General features: G+C 40.4%; 1 protein-coding gene across 1 annotated transcript; it reads right to left on the bottom strand.

Moving 5' to 3' along the window:
• Nucleotides 1-212: 212 nt before the first annotated feature.
• On the bottom strand, nucleotides 213-18,073 carry LOC311058793 (myosin heavy chain, fast skeletal muscle-like). The gene is made up of 41 exons (XM_084076290.1): nucleotides 17,988-18,073; nucleotides 16,978-17,019; nucleotides 16,625-16,843; nucleotides 16,396-16,539; nucleotides 15,970-16,126; nucleotides 15,854-15,881; nucleotides 15,655-15,763; nucleotides 15,432-15,524; nucleotides 15,281-15,344; nucleotides 15,023-15,121; nucleotides 14,836-14,939; nucleotides 14,223-14,361; nucleotides 13,735-13,853; nucleotides 12,471-12,620; nucleotides 12,193-12,363; nucleotides 11,764-12,067; nucleotides 11,568-11,632; nucleotides 11,054-11,141; nucleotides 10,342-10,459; nucleotides 10,141-10,264; nucleotides 9,911-10,047; nucleotides 8,795-9,050; nucleotides 8,053-8,295; nucleotides 7,436-7,612; nucleotides 7,208-7,353; nucleotides 7,015-7,105; nucleotides 6,536-6,925; nucleotides 6,167-6,293; nucleotides 5,894-6,012; nucleotides 5,260-5,456; nucleotides 4,670-4,853; nucleotides 4,224-4,389; nucleotides 3,951-4,075; nucleotides 3,498-3,806; nucleotides 3,179-3,382; nucleotides 2,968-3,093; nucleotides 2,060-2,230; nucleotides 1,872-1,976; nucleotides 1,677-1,772; nucleotides 437-565; nucleotides 213-336 (listed from the first exon to the last, which is right to left on the bottom strand). Exons 3-41 carry the CDS (start codon nucleotides 16,829-16,831, stop codon nucleotides 319-321), a joined length of 5,799 nt encoding a protein of 1,932 aa, XP_083932416.1. The 5' UTR covers nucleotides 16,832-16,843; nucleotides 16,978-17,019; nucleotides 17,988-18,073; the 3' UTR covers nucleotides 213-318.
• Nucleotides 18,074-18,468: the final 395 nt, after the last annotated feature.

Below are 18,468 nucleotides of genomic sequence, written 5' to 3'. Positions count from 1 at the left end.
GTGCGCGCACACACACGCGTACACGTGCGTGCGTGAGTGATTGTGAAGTGAATGTATTTGTATATATTGCCACCCTCTGTTTAGGTACACTATACTTATCTTTGCAATGGGTTTACCTAATGGTATTGTGGACATGTGAGTTGGACCCAGAATTCAAACCTCACAATAAAAAGTATTGACAGGACAAAGTAATGACGACAAGAAAAACAACATAATTTTGTCGCCACCTTTATTGAATACAATGGGTCATATTTTATGACTTTTTGAATACAATGGGTCATATTTTATGACTTAGTATGGTGACTTGAATTGGAGAACTTATTCAGCTTCTTTTCCCTGTAACAATAGGAACATAAGTTTAGACATTCAACATGAATCTTTAGTTAAATCTTGGTTGAAGATAATGAACCTTCAGTTCATATTGCACATGCATTACCTTGGAGTCACGACTTTTAGCTCTCATCTTGTTCACCTGGCCTTCAGCGATGTCAGCACGCTCTTCAGCCTCCTCCAGCTCATGCTGAACCTTTCTGCACTTGGACAGGTGAGTATTGGCTGCTTCCTCCTACAATATGATAGAGATGGTTCACAGCTTCAATATTTGAAAAGAGCATCTTACTATAGGCTCTATGCACAGCAGCCATATTATCACTTCCTTTACAGGTGTTACCAATGATACTAATGAAGGCTCTGTTCCATTTAGTGTAGCACAGTTGTTTCCACGACCCCCATAACTCTGAGAGTGTACAAATGGAACCAAATGGACCCATTACGGGTCCATTTGGTTCCATTTGTACACTCTCAGAGTTAAACACCCGTAAGGGGCCATTTGGAAGCCCATGAGGGTCCCTGGACCACAACTTTAGACCCACTGACAGAGTGTTTCCAGTGGGCCAACATGCACAATATCAGCACCCTGTTTGACCAGAATGGAACAGAGCCTTCATTAGTATCATTGGTAACACCTGTGAATGTCTTCACAATATGGCTGCTGTGAATAAAGCCTATCATAGTCCAAACAAGACAATTTCAGGAATGTGTGGTTGTGAATAATACAGTGGCCCATGCAGCATGTTCATGAGTGCCTTGGAACCACATGAATGAGCCCTGACAGGTTATCATTGGAACGGCACAATCAAGGCTGTGTTCTTGTTCGACACCCCGAGCCAAAAAATATGCAGCTTATAGGAAACACAATCTAACAGGTCAGAGCTTCCACAACACCCATGTCTGCAGTGCGCAGTGCAGTCTAAAAATGTCTTCTAAATCCTGACGGTTTTCTGAAAAACGTATGTTTCTATGTCAGTGGTTCTCAAACCTTTTCATGTCAAGGACCCCCAAAATTGTATTTGGCCGCCGACCCCCATCTAAAATATTATTTTTCCAGGGAACCCCCCCTAGAAGCAAAGATTTGAGTTGAATTAAAAAATGTTCACGATTAAAAAACAAATGCAGATCTACAAGCTCATAGCGCGGCACGAAGTGACGCGCTATGAGCTTGTATATCTGCTATTTTTCAATACCCAAAGTTTAAAATATGGTTAAAGTGGTTAAAATGATTGTGACACAGATGCTGTCCCAGTTTTAATGGGTTAATCCTTAGTTACACTATGACAACAACACTATGCCCATGGCAACCACAACAGAAAATGCATCACTATGTATATTTGTCTTACCGCTTCCTCAGCCTGCCTCTTGTAACCCTTCACCTTCATCTGCAGCTTGTCTACCAGATCCTGAAGCCTGCCAAGATTCTTCTTGTCTTCTTCAGTCTGAAGTGAGAGTGAATTTATATTTAATTAGTTGCATGTTCATGCAATCTATTCATCTTGTTGGCATGATGGTCATTAAAGTGACATGGTATACAGTACCTGGTATGTCAGCTCCTTCACTCTCCTCTCATACTTGCGGACACCTTTAATAGCATCTGCTCCAGATCTCTGTGCAGAGTCGACCTCTCCCTCCAGTTCACGCACCTTCACAATTGAATTATACATTATCAAATGATTTCTTCTTATTTCATTGACTATAACCCGTGTTGAAATGAACTACATCTTACCCTAGACTCCAGTTTCTGGAGCTGCTTCTTGCCTCCCTTCATAGCCAGGTTCTCCGCCTCATCCAGACGGTGCTGCAGGTCCTTGACTGTGACCTCCAGGTTCTTCTTCATCCTCTCCAGGTGAGAACTAGTGTCCTGTTCCTTCTTCAGCTCCTCGGCCATCATAGCAGCCTGGAAAGTCATTTTTGCATTAAGATAAAAATATAAATATAAGTTTCCCGCAAGGAAAATACATCTTGGTATCCATGCCGCTGCCACACACACAAGAAAATCACAATATGCAAACATGGTACATAGATTATACTTAACCGCGATATGAGTGTGCTTAAATTCACTTAATTTGCTGTGAGACAATAGCTCATTAAAATTATAAATAACAAACAGATAATAGTGTCATAAGACCAGAAGGAATCAAACCAGGTAGTAGGTAATACAATCACAATATCTTAGTACCACTAATTGTTGTTGCTATTAAATATCTTAATGGAGGATGGAATGATTCTTGTACCAGTTCAGTCTGCACTGTAGCATTCTGAACCATCACTGTGATGACCACTGTTGTTTTTAAATAGCACCGCTCACTTCACACTGGGTGTGATTTTTTACATAAAGTTTTACATGAAATTAGTGATATTTTTTCCCCCAATGATCTTCATGGCTGTTTGACATGCAAGTTTGGGATTTAGTGTGAGCCTTATAAAATATATCCTCTGTTGTAGCCTAGAGCAAAGATTTTCAACATGCGCATGTCATGAGCGAGCTGTATTGTAGTATTATATTTTAATATTAAGCATGCCATAAGGATGTCTAATTGTCCTGGTATATTATTCTGTATATATGTTTATATTAAGCATGCCATAAGGATATCTAATTGGTATATTGGACAAGGGGCGGACATCCTAACTTACATCAGTGATGGCTTTCTTGGCCTTGTCCTCAGCATTCCTTGCTTCTGAAACACTGTCGTCCACTTCACCTTGGACCTGGATCAGGTCAGTTTCAAGTTTCTTCTTGGTGCCCAAAAGGCTTGTGTTCTAAAATAAAGATTCAGTTTAGCAATGGAAGTATGCATGACTTGTATGTTAAATATTTGATGTTGCGAGTTTTCCATTGACTTACCTGAGAGTGCAACAGGCCAGCACGTTCACTAGAATCCACCAGTTCTTGTTCAGCCACTTTGCGGCCTCTCTCTGTCTGTTCCAGAGCCACTCTCAGCTCCTCAATTTCCGCGACCATGAGGCCGTTCCTACGCTCCACCATGGCAGCTTGCTCCTTCAGATCTTCTTGGGCTCTGAGAGCATCATCAAGGTGCAGTTGGGCATCCTAAAATAAATCACATTTGAGGTGGTCATGTTAAGAGAAACATCAGAATGTGACCACTCATTGTTCAGAGCAGCTCCACTGTTTGGATATGTGTCTAACTACTATGTTTTTGCACCTTAAGATTTCCCTGGACGTTCCTCAGCTGCTTCTGGGCCTCAGCAGCCTGGCGGTTGGAGTGACTCAGCTGAACCTCCATCTCATTCAGGTCTCCCTCCATCTTCTTCTTGATCCTCAGGGCATCGTTCCTGCTCCTGACCTCAGTGTCCAGGTTGTTCTGCATGGAGTCAATCACCCTCTGGCTGTTCCTCTTGATCCCCTCCATCTCTTCATCCTTCTCTGCCAGCTTCCTGTCCACCTCACCCTTGATCTGGTTGAGCTCCAGCTGGACACGAAGAATCTTGGACTCCTCGTGCTCCAGAGTACCCTAAAATGTAACACAGGATCAAAAGGTTGTAGGACCTTTTAATGTAACATTGATCATATACTGCTACACTGTTTGAATATAAACATGAAAGAAATCTAAGATAGAGAGAATTGCATTCCTCATCTAGAACCTAAAGGTTTTTACCTCTGCTTCCTCCAGGGCTGTCTGGATCTCTGACTTCTCTGTCTCCGTCTGTTTCTTGGACTTCTCCAGCTCATGGATGCTCTTTCCAGTCTCACCGATCTGTTCAGTCAGGTCGGAGATCTCCTCTGCAGTTGATTGAAAATAGGTAATGAGGAACTTTTCAATCAGCAATTGCATTTGAATTAAGTTGGTGTGGCCTAATCCACTTATTGATCTTGAACATTTAATGCATTTCTTACTGTTATTAACATAAATGTGTAGAGAAAAACTCACGTTGCAGGTTCTTGTTCTCACGCTTCATGGTCTCCAGGTGGTCCAGAGACTCCTCGTAGGAATTCTTCATCTTAAACATCTCAGTGCTGAGAGAACGAGCCTCTTTCTGAGCTCCTTCCAGCTCTGCCTGTCCCTCTTCATATTTCTGCTTCCAGTCTGCCAAGACCTGCACACCGTTTGTAATGAAATGTGTCATTTACCCCACTTTAAGGACCTGAACACCGTTTATAATGACATGACGTGTCATTTATCCCACTCTAAGGACCTGTACACCGTTTGTAATTAAATGTGTCATTTACCTCCACTGTAAGGACCTGCACACCATTTGTAATGGAATGTGTCATTTACCTCAACTTTAAGGACTGCACACCGTTTGTAATGACATGTGTTATTTACCCCACTTTAAGGAGGATTATTTCGTTTTAAAATGATGAATGTCAAAGCACCTTATCAAAGTTCCTCTGTTTCTTGTCAAGGTTGGCAGCCAAACCGTTGGCCCTCTCCACATCAATCATGAGGTCTTCCACTTCACCCTGGAGTCTCTGTTTGGTTTTCTCCAGAGAGGCGCACTTGGAATTCACAGCCTCAATTTGCTCCTCAGCTTCCTGAAGACGCTGGGCGAGCTTCTTCCTGTTGGTCGGTTTTGAACGGAATCAAATTGTATTGTGGGCAGTATTTTGTATAGTGAGTGGTGCCTGATAGTGTAAAACATTGTTTTCCCCTAGGGGTCCTTGGGGGGTTCCAGGGGGGAGTCCCCAGCAAAATGTGTTAATAGAGCATCACAATCATTTTAACCACTTTATGTATTTATGTGTTGGCTATTAAAAAATAGCAGATATACAAGCTCACAGCGTGTGAATTCCTGCTATTTTTGACCATTATTGTAAAATCTTGAAAGCGTTTGAATAATTAATAATTAATTGAATAATCTTCTCTGCTGGGGGGTCCCTGGCACAAAACATTGACAGATATCAATTTGTGGGTCCTTGGCACAAAAAGGTTTTAGAACCACAGGTGTAAAACATTGTCCACTTACTTAGCATCTTCCAGCTCCTCAGTGCGTTGGACAGCATCAGTCTCATACTTGCTTCTCCACTGACACACCTCAGCGTTGGCCTTGGACATTCCACGCTGCAGTTCAGCCTTGGCCTCCTGCTCCTCCTCAAACTGCTCCCTCAGAAGGTCACAGTCATGGCGAGCTGACTGCACACCATGAGCAAGGGCATTCTTTGCCTGTCAAAAGAAAACAATGCCAAAATAATGTCAGCTGCATGGTTAAAATTACAAAAAGACGCAAATTAGGCCTATTTGTAAAAATGTGTAAAAAAGCTGTTCCTTAATCCAGGGCGACTTAATACATCAAATGCATACAAATGGTAATCTAGGTTCATAGGTAAACCAAGAACCTCAGTATATCAGTATAATATGAAAATATATAATAATCTATACATTGAAACCATACAAACTATTACTATAGGATGCCAGATCAACAAATGATCCTGGCATCTGTCTACATAACATGCTATCTAAATTACATTTTAACCTTTGCATAAGCCTGCAAGGTCATCAAGGCTATAGGGCAAGTGCACGGTCTAAGGTGGAGTATGAAGAGGTGAGTCTTCAGATTACAGCGGAGGATTGGTAGTGAGTCTGTAGTTCCAACTGCTTACCTTAACCTCCTCTTCAACATGTCTCTTCAACTCCTCAATCTGCTGAGTGAAGGCCTGCTTGCCTCTGGTGAGCTGAGAGACGAGACCTTCTTTCTCCTCAAGTTGACGACCAAACTCACCTGGTTAGAAATTTGAATATTTGTTTCAAATATTTAAATAAATCATTGTTGAATACCCGGGATAATTGCTGATGAAAGCATTATCTCTAATTAGGGAATTTGCTTAAGTATGACAAACCACGTAGGCAAAGTAGACTTTACGGTGAACATTTACCGTTTTCTGTCAACAGTCTTGCTCTTTGAGCTGAAACATCATTTATCTGGCGAACATTCTCATCACTCTTGGCCTTGATTTCACCAAGTTGGTCCTCAAGGGTGCGGCACATCTTCTCAAGATTTCCCTGTTAATTAACATTGGGACATATATATTCAATCACTGAAGTAACCTACCTGTTTGATCATTGTTCGTGAAATGTCATGTCAGTTCATTGTTTTTTACATGAAATGGAGAAGTGTTCTGTAAGTCTATATGGGCTGGGCTTTCATAGAAGCATTACACTTTAATAAAGAACATCAATCAATCAATCATGTATTCCCTCATTTTTTGAGGTTTTGGTTCATTGAACCAAGTATTTTGTATTACCTTTGCCTTAGCCACAGCTTCCATGTTGCTGGACAGGTCGTCGATCTCCATCTTGTATTCACTCTTCTCCTTTTCCAGTTTCTGCTTGACTCTCTGGAGGTTGTCGATCTGTTCACCCAGTTCAGCCACGCTGTCGGCCTGTTTCTTACGGAGGCCAGAGGCGGTGGCCTCATGCTGCAGGGTGGACTCTTCAAGGTCACGACGCAGCTTCTGGAACTCAGCCTCACGCTTCTTGTTCATCTCGATCTGAGAGGCGGTGGCTCCACCAGCCTCCTCCAGCCTCTCACTGATCTCTTCAAGTTCCCTGGAGAGGTCAGCTCTCTGCTTCTCAACCTTGGCACGAGCAGCACGCTCTGCCTCGATCTCCTCCTCCAGTTCTTCAATACGAGCCTTTCAAATTTATGATTTTAGATTAACATGTTAAAATCCTAATACACATACTTATTATTAATGATTTTACAGAAAGGAAAAAAAAATACCTGGAGTTCTTTGATCTTCTTTTGCAGCTGGGCCCCCAAAGATTGCTCATCCTCAATCTTACTCAGAAGTTGGCTCGTTTCGAAGTCCTTCCTGTGGAATACAGTACATCATATTAAGTATAGTTTTTTCTCCATGGCATTATTATTATTAGGCAAATTATTCATTAATTATTCATATTGTGGTCCACGTTACTTCTTTATCTTCTCATCAGACTGCTGCTTGTCATTCTCCAGGTCCATGATGGATTCCTGGGTCAGTTTCAGATCACCCTCAAGCTTTCTCTTGGCTCTCTCCAGGTCCATGCGGAGCTTCTTCTCTTGCTCCAGAGAACCCTCCAACTGTATAATAATAGTATTGTTCTTATTATTCATTCATTAACAACAATAAACATACAGTGTATGTTCACTTCTATGAACTCACATCGTCGACTTGCTGTTCCAGCTTGGTCTTGGCCTTGGTCAGAGTGTTGACTTTGTCTTCCTCTGCCTGCAGGTCATCCAGGGTCTGCTGATGAGCCTCTTGGAGGGCTTTCTTCTCCTTGGTCAGCTTAGCAAGTCCTTCATCCTGAGAGGCCATCTCTTCAGTCAGGTTCTTCACCTAAATTAACCCAACATAGACAGTGTTAATAAGTCCTTCATCCTGAGAGGCCATCTCCTCAGTCAGGTTCTTCACCTAAATGAACCCAACATAGACAGTGTTAATAAGTCCTTCATCCTGAGAGGCCATCTCTTCAGTCAGGTTCTTCACCTAAATGAACCCAACATAGACAGTGTTAATAAGTCCTTCATCCTGAGAGGCCATCTCTTCAGTCAGGTTCTTCACCTAAATGAACCCAATATAGACAGTGTTAATAAGTCCTTCATCCTGAGAGGCCATCTCCTCAGTCAGGTTCTTCACCAAATGAACCCAACATGATCAAGTAGGCCGTTAATTTGCGAAAAATCCCAACAAGTTAAAGTATGGAGATAGGAGGTTTCTGCCCAACAGCAACGACTACTTAACTTGATAAAAACCCCGGAGAATGTATGATCACGAACCTTGTTTTCAGTGGCGTGCTTCTCCTTCTCCACTTTGGCCAAGGTGAGCTCCAGGTCATCGATGTCCTTCTTGAGCTCAGAGCATTCGTCTTCCAGCTTCCTCTTCTTGGCGGTCAGCTCCGCGTTGATCTCCTCCTCGTCCTCCAGTCTCTCGGTCGTCTCTTTGACCTTTGCCTCCAACTGGATCTTACTTTTAATAAGACCCTCGCATCTCTCCTCGGCATCGTTCAATGCTTCATCTCCCTGGTTGTCAATGAAAAAGATAAGTGAGGGAACTTGTTGCAGCATTTGTTCTGTGTCAGATATATGAGATTCGTTTTGCAGCTGCTTCCTGGGTGGGGGGGGGGGTATATATTAACACAGGGGACATTAACTGACTGAACAAGCTGGTGAAAAAGGCAGGCTCTGTCATTGTTAGAGCCTGGACCGTACGGAGGCGTTGGCGGAGGTGAGGACAAGGAAGAACCTGGAGGCTATCAACCTCCTCCGAAAGGATATAATATAGTAGTGCGTGGGTGAGGAGCAGTGGCGTATATGCAGATTCAACCTCCCCCACAGAAGAACGACAAATTGGGTCAGGCCTTTGTGCTGGTAGCCATGTAGCTATACAATGATGCCAACAGCCGTTCGACCACCAGACATTCTCTGCCATCTACATTCTACATTAGATAAAAGATTTGAGATGGGATGATAAACAATATGAAATATTATCAACATTTCCTGTACAAGTGCAGTTACTTACCGATGACGCTGCCTGTGCAAGGTTATTTTTCTCCTGCACCAGAGCCACCATCTTCTCTTCCAGTGTCTTTTTCGTGGCCAGGGCCGCGGCCAGGTCGACCTTCATCTTTTCGTAGTTCTCCTTCATGTTCATCAGCTCCTTCTCAGTCTCAGCGCTCTGCAGAAGAGGCTTGATCTTGAAGTACAGCGCCATCCATGGCCAGTTTTTCACATTGCAGAATGAGCGCACGTTGAACTGGATGGAGTAAATGGCCTCTCTGTGGAAAAACGGTTGAAGTGTGTCATGATTGTGGACAGTGATGGAAGGAGTATACTCACATTTGTTACTTCAGTAAAAGTATCAATACTGCAATGTGGAAATACTCTGTTACAAGTAAAAGTCTGGTATTCAAAATGTACTTAAAATAAAAGTATAGCGATACTGGCATCAAAATATACTTAAAGTACCAAAAGTAAAATACTCATTTTGCATTTCACAAGTTTTAAAATGTATAAAAAAATCTTTTGAAAATGGTAGATCTACAAGCTCACATGTTGCAAGTGACGCGTTGCTTGTAGATCGGCTATTTTCAAATAGCCAAAGTATAGGGCTGAAGTGGTTAATGTACTTTTTTAAAATATTAATTCAATTCTACAAAGTAACTAGTAACTAAAGTTTTCAAATAATTGCAGTGGAGTAAAAAGAAGTAAAAGTATTGAACATTGGAAATACTCCAGTAAAGTAACAAAATACTTAAACATTGTAAGTAGTTACTTTCCACCACTGATTGTGGAACCCTGCCGAGCTGCAAAATACGACTGCAAGCTATTATTATACAGCTGTTATAATGGTGTCATTATAGTTGTTACTATTGGTGTCGTTATTATTGCTATCTGGCCTTTACCCGACAAGGTAAAGGCCAGATGGCCTCACACCCTAGAGCCTGGTTCTCTTCCAGGCTTCTTCCCCCATTTAAGGGGGGAGTTTTTCCTTGCCACCGTCACCAAAAGCTTTTATTAAAGTGATTTGACACTATAACAAAAATTGTATTGAAAAGTGTTCTTTATACTTTACTATAACACATTATTATTAACAAAAATGATACAAAATAATGAATAAATAATGTTTTCAAAGTACCGTCTCGCCATCATCTTGACAAACTCCTTCCTCATGACGTAACCTCGTGCGAGAGCCTGAGTCATTGTGACCAGAGCAAACAGCTTTTCATCTCGCATCTCCTCAAGGACACCCAGCAGACCAGCTTTGAAGAACACCTACAATACAATGTTACAATGTAACTGAACAACTGTAGCATCAACTTTTAGTCCTCTGTCGATAACGTTAAACAAGATTTGCAGTGTGTTTACCTTGGTGTGTCCAAACTTGTACTCATCTACAGGTACGTCAATGGACCCAAGCAGCTTCTCTGAAGCTTTCTTGTTGTCCATGAACGCGCCATCGGGACATGCGCTGGCATTCAGTACTTTGTACCTGTTTTGTAAAAGTTCATGGTCATTTTGCGTTAATAGGTTAGGAACTAAAAGCTGCTGGAAAAAAGGAATGAATACCTCTGCTTGAAGTCAGCATAGGGAATTCTGCTGGGGAAGCCCTTCCTGCAAATCCTGATACCCTCCAGCACACCGTTACACCTCAGCTGATGGATGACCAGGAAGTTCTCCATCAGGCCTGTAAATATGTTGCTCCATTATTATTATTATTAGGACAGAATAGTTACACACTGGCCAAAGTTGCATTAAATGACCACCTCACAATCATTGTTTATATATATATATATATATATATATATATATATATATATATATATATATATATATATATATATATATATATATATATATGCTGTCGGGCAGAAACCAGCTAACTCAAGCTAACTCCAAAATGTTAATTTTTCAGGAAATAAAAAGACAAAACAAAAAGTGGAGTTAGGAGTTCATCATTGATAAAAACAGCTGAATGGACCTCCAAGCTCACAATGAGGTTGGAGGTCAAAAGGCGGTGGAGCCTGGAGTCAGCGGAACCAGCTAACTCCACCCCCTTTTGCTGGAGTTAGTTTGAGGATCCACTGGCGTTAGCTGGTTTTGTCAGAAGCGCTTTTTAATACTTTTCATTGGTTCAATATTTTTTTAATCAACACACAGACGTAAAGGGTGTTTAATAGCACTGATTTATGAAAAAAAAATGAAAAGCTAAAAAATGGAGTTAGCTGGTTTCTGCCTGAAAGCAACAAAATGTCTATATATTTCTTCTTTTTCTGTTTACCTGGAGTCTTGGACTCGTTGGGAATGAGGCAACGCACAAAGTGAGGATGAGTGCTCCTCAAGTTGGTCATCAGCAACCCCAAGTTGGCCTATTGAGACATAAAAGAGCCAAGTAGGCTTATTATTAGTAAAAAGTTATCCTATTGAGACATAAAAGAGCCAAGTAGGCTTATTATTAGTAAAAAGTTATCCTATTGAGACATAAAAGAGTGAAAAAAGTGATATTGTACTTTTTCCTCCTCTAAAATGATTTGAACACTTTAGTGTTACAAAGTAACACTAGTTACTTTACAGATTTAGATTGTTCTAAAACATACATTAACCACTTAAGCCCTATTTTAAACTTCAGCCATTCAAAGATAGCTGCTCTACAAGCTTACAACTTGTGATACAGAAATTGTTTAATTCCAACATGAAAAGACGTGCCTATTTCTTACATGGATATAATGTTGATAATAATAATGCTTCATTTTTACAGGAATATAATGTTGATAATAATTAATGAATATTCTTACCCTGAAAGCACTAGACACAGTCTGCATGGAACCACCCTTCTTTTTGCCTCCCTTTGCTCCAGCCACTGAGGAGAACCGGGCAGAACAGGTTTTGGTGACAGAGGTTTGGGGAATTATAGGAGGTTATGATATTAATAAACATACCTTCAGGCTCAGGTGGGGGATAGAACACCTTATAGTAGATGAATAAACATACCTTCAGGCTCAGGTAGGGGATACAACACAGCCAGCAGTTTAACTGTTGACTTCTGGTACAGCTGCACCACAGAGTCGTTCAAGGGGTCTTTGTTCTTCTCGAGCCAGCCTGTGATGCTGTAGTCCACAGTTCCAGCATAGTGGACCAGGGAGAAGTGGGCCTCACCCTTGCCTTTGGCAGGTTTGGGCTTCTCAAAGGCCTTGTTCTTCCCAAGATGCGTGCCATGCAACTTGTCGTTGAAAGTTTTGTCTGAAGCCTTTGGGAACATGCACTCCTCTTCAAGGATGGAGAAGATGCCCAAGGGCTTTGTAAAGGAGACAAAAGAGACACATCACCAAAAACAAAAATGATGTCATGTCCATTAAAGCACAACATAATTGTATACCTTCTCAATGAGCTCAATTCAGACGGCCAAGTCCATGTACCTACCTTCTCAATGAGCTCAATGCAGACAGCCAAGTCCATGCCGAAGTCAATGAGATCCCAGGGGATTCCTTCTTTCTTGTATTCCTCTTGTTCAAGAACAAACATGGTGTGGTTGAAAAACTGTTGCAGTTTCTCATTGGTGAAGTTGATGCACAGCTGCTCCAGGGTGTTGAACTGTGAGTGGAAATATCATTAGCCCAATCTCTTGTAAGTGTGTAATTCTGACAAAAATAATTAGTCTCCCACTTTAAAAAAAAAAAAAAGAAAAAGTCCATGCTTACATCAAAGATTTCAAAACCAGCGATGTCCAGCACACCAATGTAGTAGTTTCTCTGCTGCTTGGTGTCCAGCATCTCGTTGATCCTAATGACCATCCACAAGAACAGCTTCTCATAGATGGACTTGGCCAAGGCACCAACTGAGTTCATTACCTAAGGGAATGTTATCAGTAGGGGTGTGAATTTCACAATTTAGAATGTAGGCATTTAGCTCTTAACGCATTGACACAGAGTGATTTACAGTAAGCAAGGAAAAGACGAGGTAATACTGTACATCAAATTCATAGGAATAGTAATCTAGGGTCATAGGTAAACCAAGAACTTATCATCTGTCTAAACCAGTGGTCTTCAACGTTTTCAGGCCAAGGACCCCCTAGCTGAGAGACAGATGAAGCAGGGACCCCCTCTATATTGTATAAAATTGTGTTTCAGATTAAAGTTTTTTTTTACTTAGTCTACTATTCTTCCCCTCTACACGTAGATCGGCTATTTTTGGCAAAGAGGCTTCTTTGCCAAAAATAGCCGATCTACAAGCTCTCAACGCCTCGCGCTGCGAGGCGTTGAGAGCTTGTATATCGGCTATTTCTGGCTAATGTTCCCCTCAGAAAAGGAATTCTAGGGTTCAAGTTAATGTAAAAAAACGAAATCCTATCACACAAAGATTTGGCGGACCCCCTATAGTAGCTCTGAGGACCCCCTAGGGGTCCCGGACCCCCTGTTGAAGACCCCTGGTCTAAACAGCACAATCTCACAACATCAATAATCTCTACATTGAAACTATACACACTATAGGATGCCAGGTCTACAATTGAACCTGGCATCTGTCTACATAACATGCTATCTAAATTGCATTTTAGCCTTTGCATAAGCCTGCAAGGTCATCAAGGGCAAGTGCTACCAAGTGCTAAGGGCTAAGGTGAAGTCTTCAGATTACGGCGGAAGATTGGGAGTGAGTCTGCAGTTCTAACTGCAATGGGGAGTTTGTTCCACAGTTCGGGAGCCAGAAGGGAGAGGAGTCTGTCCCGTGTCCCGGGGGGTTTATGGAAGGTTCTGACAACTTCCCTGTGTTAACTGATCTGAGTGAGCGGGAGGGGTTGTATGGTTGGATACACAATGTGTAGTGTTTTTTTTTTTTACAGGTATAACAATACTGTGAAAATAATATGTCAGAGGTGCATGGAACTGCACATGTTTCTGCAGGGTGATATTTTTTGTATGCTTGTCGTGTGTATGAAATCAGGACATGGAAATAATGTAAGTTACTCACCTGTGGCACAGTCTGTCCCTTAGTGACATACTCGTTTCCGACTTTCACTCTGGGGTAGCAGTATGCCTTAAGCATCTCTGCCGAGTTCAGACCCAACAGGTAACAAATCTTGTCAGCCTCTGAAATGTTCATACAATTTGCAATTTACAATTTAGGCAAATTGCAGAGTGCGACTTACAGTAAGAAAGGCAAATGCGAGGTGATACGTTAAATGCATAGAGATAGTATAGGATCATAGGTAAACCAAATAACCATCAGTCTCAACTGCATAATATCAAAAAATGAATAATGGAAATCTACTGAAAATATATTTATCTTAGTTCATCTAGAATATAAGTAAATACAATACTTGTGACAAAGTATGCATTATTTTAATTCCTTAGTTGAAGATGCAGCTCACCCTCCGTGCCATCATGATAAATAATAATAATAATAATAATAACAACAACAAATACAAATAAAATGATATAAATAAAGATGCAGCTCACCCTCCGTGCCATCAGGCTCAGCCTGCTCCTCACGCTGCTTCTGTTTGAACTTCAAGACCCCATGATGCATCACTGCACCGGTGAACTTGTAGATGTACTGTTTCTGCTCAGCGTCGAAGCCCAGGATGTCAATAGCATCCTGATGTCAATAAGCAGAGATGTATTCAAAATATTGAGATTAACCATTAGATTAACAAACATCCTTTAAAAATGTGTACAACTCAACAGTAAACAAACCAACACATAGTATAAGTGTATGCAGGGTATCTGCACATTTCTAAAGTGTAAATTTAAGGACTTTCAAGACCTTGTAATACCTATAAAATGAATAAATAAAACAAATAAGACCATTACTGTGTCAGAAGTCATCAACGAACTATACTATATAAATACTCAAACATTGGCCAAATTGTCAAATATGACCTAAGAAAGAGGCAAACAATTTGAAAACATGTAGATCGGCTATTTTCACAATATGTATCTGTGGAACCGAGTCAAACTAAGTGTAATGCCTCAACTGCTACAATTCCAAGTGCTTGTCAGGGGGTGTGTGTGTGTGTGTGTGTGTGTGTGTGTGTGTGTGTGTGTGGGGGGGGTAATAATATTCACTGACATCAGTAGCGTCCAGCTCCTCTTTGTCATTAATGCTGGCCACAGTGATCTGACCCATGCTGATCAATGGGAAGTCGTAGGGGTTGTTGGTGATCAAGCACATTTCTGAAAAGGGATTAAAAAAGGGTGACATTGTGTTTGTATTCATTCATTTATGTTCTCACTGCATCATCAGTAATTCCACTTACGAATAATTTCAGGTTTGTGGTCGGTCATCATCTGGAAAAAGATGTGGTAACCTCTCTCTGCAGGAAGCTGGTAGGTCACTCTGGACTTCTCCAGCAGATCTATATGGGTTGTACATAACTCATAATAATAATAATGAAAATGATAATAATGATGATAATAATCATAATCATAATAATCTATATGGGTTGTTCATAACTCAAAATGTAATCCTCAAATTAACGCATATATAAATTATAATCTGTGAACTTCATACTTACATGTCTCAATATCAGCACTGGACAGTTTACCCGTTGTGTTGAAATGGATTCTGATGAATTTACCCTGTTTGATATGACACAATTTGTTGCATCCCTCTACATTGTGGAAATATTGCAGGTATTCTCATAAAATGTCATTATTTACACTTACAAAGCGAGAGGAGTTGTCATTCCTCACAGTCTTGGCATTACCATAGGCCTCCAGCAAGGGATTGGCTGCAATAATCTGATCCTCCAGTGACCCCTAGAATGTTTTAGACATCACCCAATTAAAAATGTGGTCAGAATTCTTTCAAATTGAATTGTTATATTGCACATAAATGCTTTATGTTCAAAAACATGTATTTGTTAAAGTTAAAAACGTGTACATATACCTTGATTTTACCGCTGTCGGCCGCTTTTTCTCCACTTGCAGAACTAGCTGTTGCAAAGTACTGGATGACACGCTTGGTGTTCACAGTCTTTCCAGCACCGGATTCTCCACTGGTTATAAATGCATACATTCAGAGAAATGCAATTAGTGAATTTGTGTACATTATTATTTTCTTAATTCCTAGTAGATGGGAAACTTACGTGATCAGGACAGACTGGTTCTCTTTATCTGTAAAATTTAAAGCAAACTTTTAGTCATGGTTGCAGCACAAAACCATAATAGTTATTTTTTTTACATTGTCCTGACTAGTACGTACCCATCAGCATGAACTGATAGGCGTTGTCAGAGACAGAGAAGATGTGGGGTGGAGCCTCAATACGCTTCTTGCCTCTGTAGGCATTTACAACATCCTGGTCGTACACTGGGAGCCACTTGTAGGGGTTCACAGTTGCACAAAACAAGCCAGAGTATGTCTGAAGGGGAGAACAGAGAGAACATTAACATCATACAACATAGCACTGAGCATGCCACATATCTGGGACAACGGATCACTAGAGCTGGGATTAAAGTCAAAAGTTGCAAGTGGCATGAACTAATGAGCAAGTTCACTTCAGAACCATGAGTTTGTTTGAATGTGTTATTCTATGGTTTTCACTTGATGTGAAATATAACTTGTAGTCTGTGTTTCTCTGCAATCGACCGGTGCAATGCTCTACTGTTCTCAGCATGTAGAAAACCTTACATAGATCATCCATGCTGCATAACGCTCTTTGAGGTTATACAGGACGGTGGCTTCAGTGAGGTGGGTCATCATGGCCATGTCCTCAATTTTGTCATACTTGGGAGGGTTCATAGGGGTGACATCAGCCTCCTTCACAGTTCTTTCCTAAAAATAAAAAAAAAGCACAACTTCAGAATCTATTGTGATTTTTACTGTGTCACTATTTGATTTTAAATACACCTCTACCTACCATCTTATCCAAGAGCGTTTCCACGGTGACTTTGTCACCGTCCTTCTTTATGATTTTACACTTGAGGTACAGCTCCTTAACATCGGCCACATATGCTGCCGTTTTGGCATCAAAGGGCGCACTTTGAGACTCCATTCTCTCCTTCTCTGGCTTACGGAGGTAAATGGCGGCCTTGCCGTACTGCTGCATCTCTGCGTCCGTACTCATGGTGGCGGCTTTCTGTAGACGGACAAATAGATAGTGTTGATGCCTTTGCTGACTTGAGATCTGAGCAGATAACTGTAGGACTATGTAGGACTATTCTTATGGTTATATATTATTGTACGTTTAATAGGAAAATTATGAACACTCACTTTTCCCCTCTACCAGTAGCAGTGGAACCTTGTGTGCAACCCCTAAATGTGGGAAAAAAACACATCATTTTGAAGACATTAATGATTTAAGTATGAGTATTATGATTTAATACACTATTATTTATAATCATGAATTGAATTAGATTATGTGAATCCAAATGTTCATTCTTGCCACACACCACTTCGTAAGAGAGACATTTTTTTATTTCTCATTAGTTCCACGTCTAAAAAGAGTGATCCATTTCAATATTATTTACATACAATGAAATAAAATTATACTTTTCCAACTCCCAAACTTTTGTTTGGTTTGTTTGGTTTGTTTGTTTTTAGTTAATTGCTTATGCTTAATTTCCTCAAGATAGATAGAAAAGATTTTTTTTTTCCATTACAGCCATGTTTCTTGTTTTTTGAATTCGTCCTGAAGCAATGCTAGATGTTTTTTCTTATACACTTTAATTCCATTGTATGAATTAAGGTTACATTCAGAGTTGGGTAGACTAGCCACACTGTACTCAAGTAAAAATATTGTTACTTTGAAATCATGTCTAATAGTAGATGTAAAAGTACTGTTCCAAATAATTACTTTATTAAGAGTAAGAAAGTATCTGGTACAAAAAAAAACATTATTGAAATGTCTAAATAGAAATGAATGAACAAAAGCAAATTCCAATCTGGCCTAAACCATATCACTATAAATAAAACAATACAAAATCATTTAAATATGTACAATATAAAATCAATTATTCTGTCCACTCATTCTTATGTGTGTGTGTAACCTCGGATCATGTGTGTATAGCTACTGTATGTGGCACTATGCACGGAGTCATGATCAAAATGAATAGCTAACATTGTCTAATACATTTATATGACTATGAATAGCCAACATCTGTATAACATTTATATGACGATGAATAGCTAACGTCTCTAAAACATTTATATGACTCAGTATGAATAGCTAACATGTCTAATAGATTAATAGGACCATGAAGGACGAATGAAGTCTCACTCACCACGAAATGGAACTCTGTCTGAACTCCTCTGCAATGGGCTCTGTGTGGGCCCGTCTCCTGCCTGCTTTATATGAGGTGTTTAGTGCATGATGTGCAGAAAGTAAAAGTAGGAGAGATGCCTTTAAAAGGTCCTTTCATTCCTGTAGACATTGCAATAATATCCAGTAGCCATTAAAATGTAACATTTCAAATCTATTAATAAAATTGTAAAATTATACTTCCAACATCCACATGATACTTGGTGTACTTCTTAGCAATGTGGTTTATGTCATGCCAGTGGCTATAAAAATAATCTTTAATTGGCAGGGTGGTGGGGTGCTGCTGGGTTTATTCATTTGGCCATTACAGCATATCTTGTCAGATAAATTATTTGGAACATGTTAATATTCCTTATATTTCTTATAATATTATAACTAAATTCCCTCAAATACCGTACTTGAGTATAATTTTGAGGAAGTTGTCATTTTACTCGAGTATGTCC

This window comes from Gymnoscopelus microlampas, assembly GCF_963454915.1.
Source record: "Gymnoscopelus microlampas genome assembly, chromosome: 13".
NCBI classification, from domain to species: Eukaryota; Metazoa; Chordata; class Actinopteri; order Myctophiformes; family Myctophidae; genus Gymnoscopelus; species Gymnoscopelus microlampas.
Note: the sequence above shows the minus strand (reverse complement) of the source record. Positions and strands in the feature narration are given on the sequence as shown.

What these genes read in the sequence shown, in the direction of transcription:
- LOC311058793 (XM_084076290.1), bottom strand. Translation starts at nt 16,831, where the DNA reads ATGAGTACGGACGCAGAGATGCAGCAGTACGGCAAGGCCGCCATTTAC. An exon ending in CTATCAGTTCATGCTGATGG is followed by an intron (nt 15,882 to 15,969) that starts GTACGTACTAGT and finishes TAAATTTTACAG; the next exon opens with ATAAAGAGAACCAGTCTGTC. An exon ending in CTGTGTCTAGTGCTTTCAGG is followed by an intron (nt 11,142 to 11,567) that starts GTAAGAATATTC and finishes ATGTCTCAATAG; the next exon opens with GCCAACTTGGGGTTGCTGAT.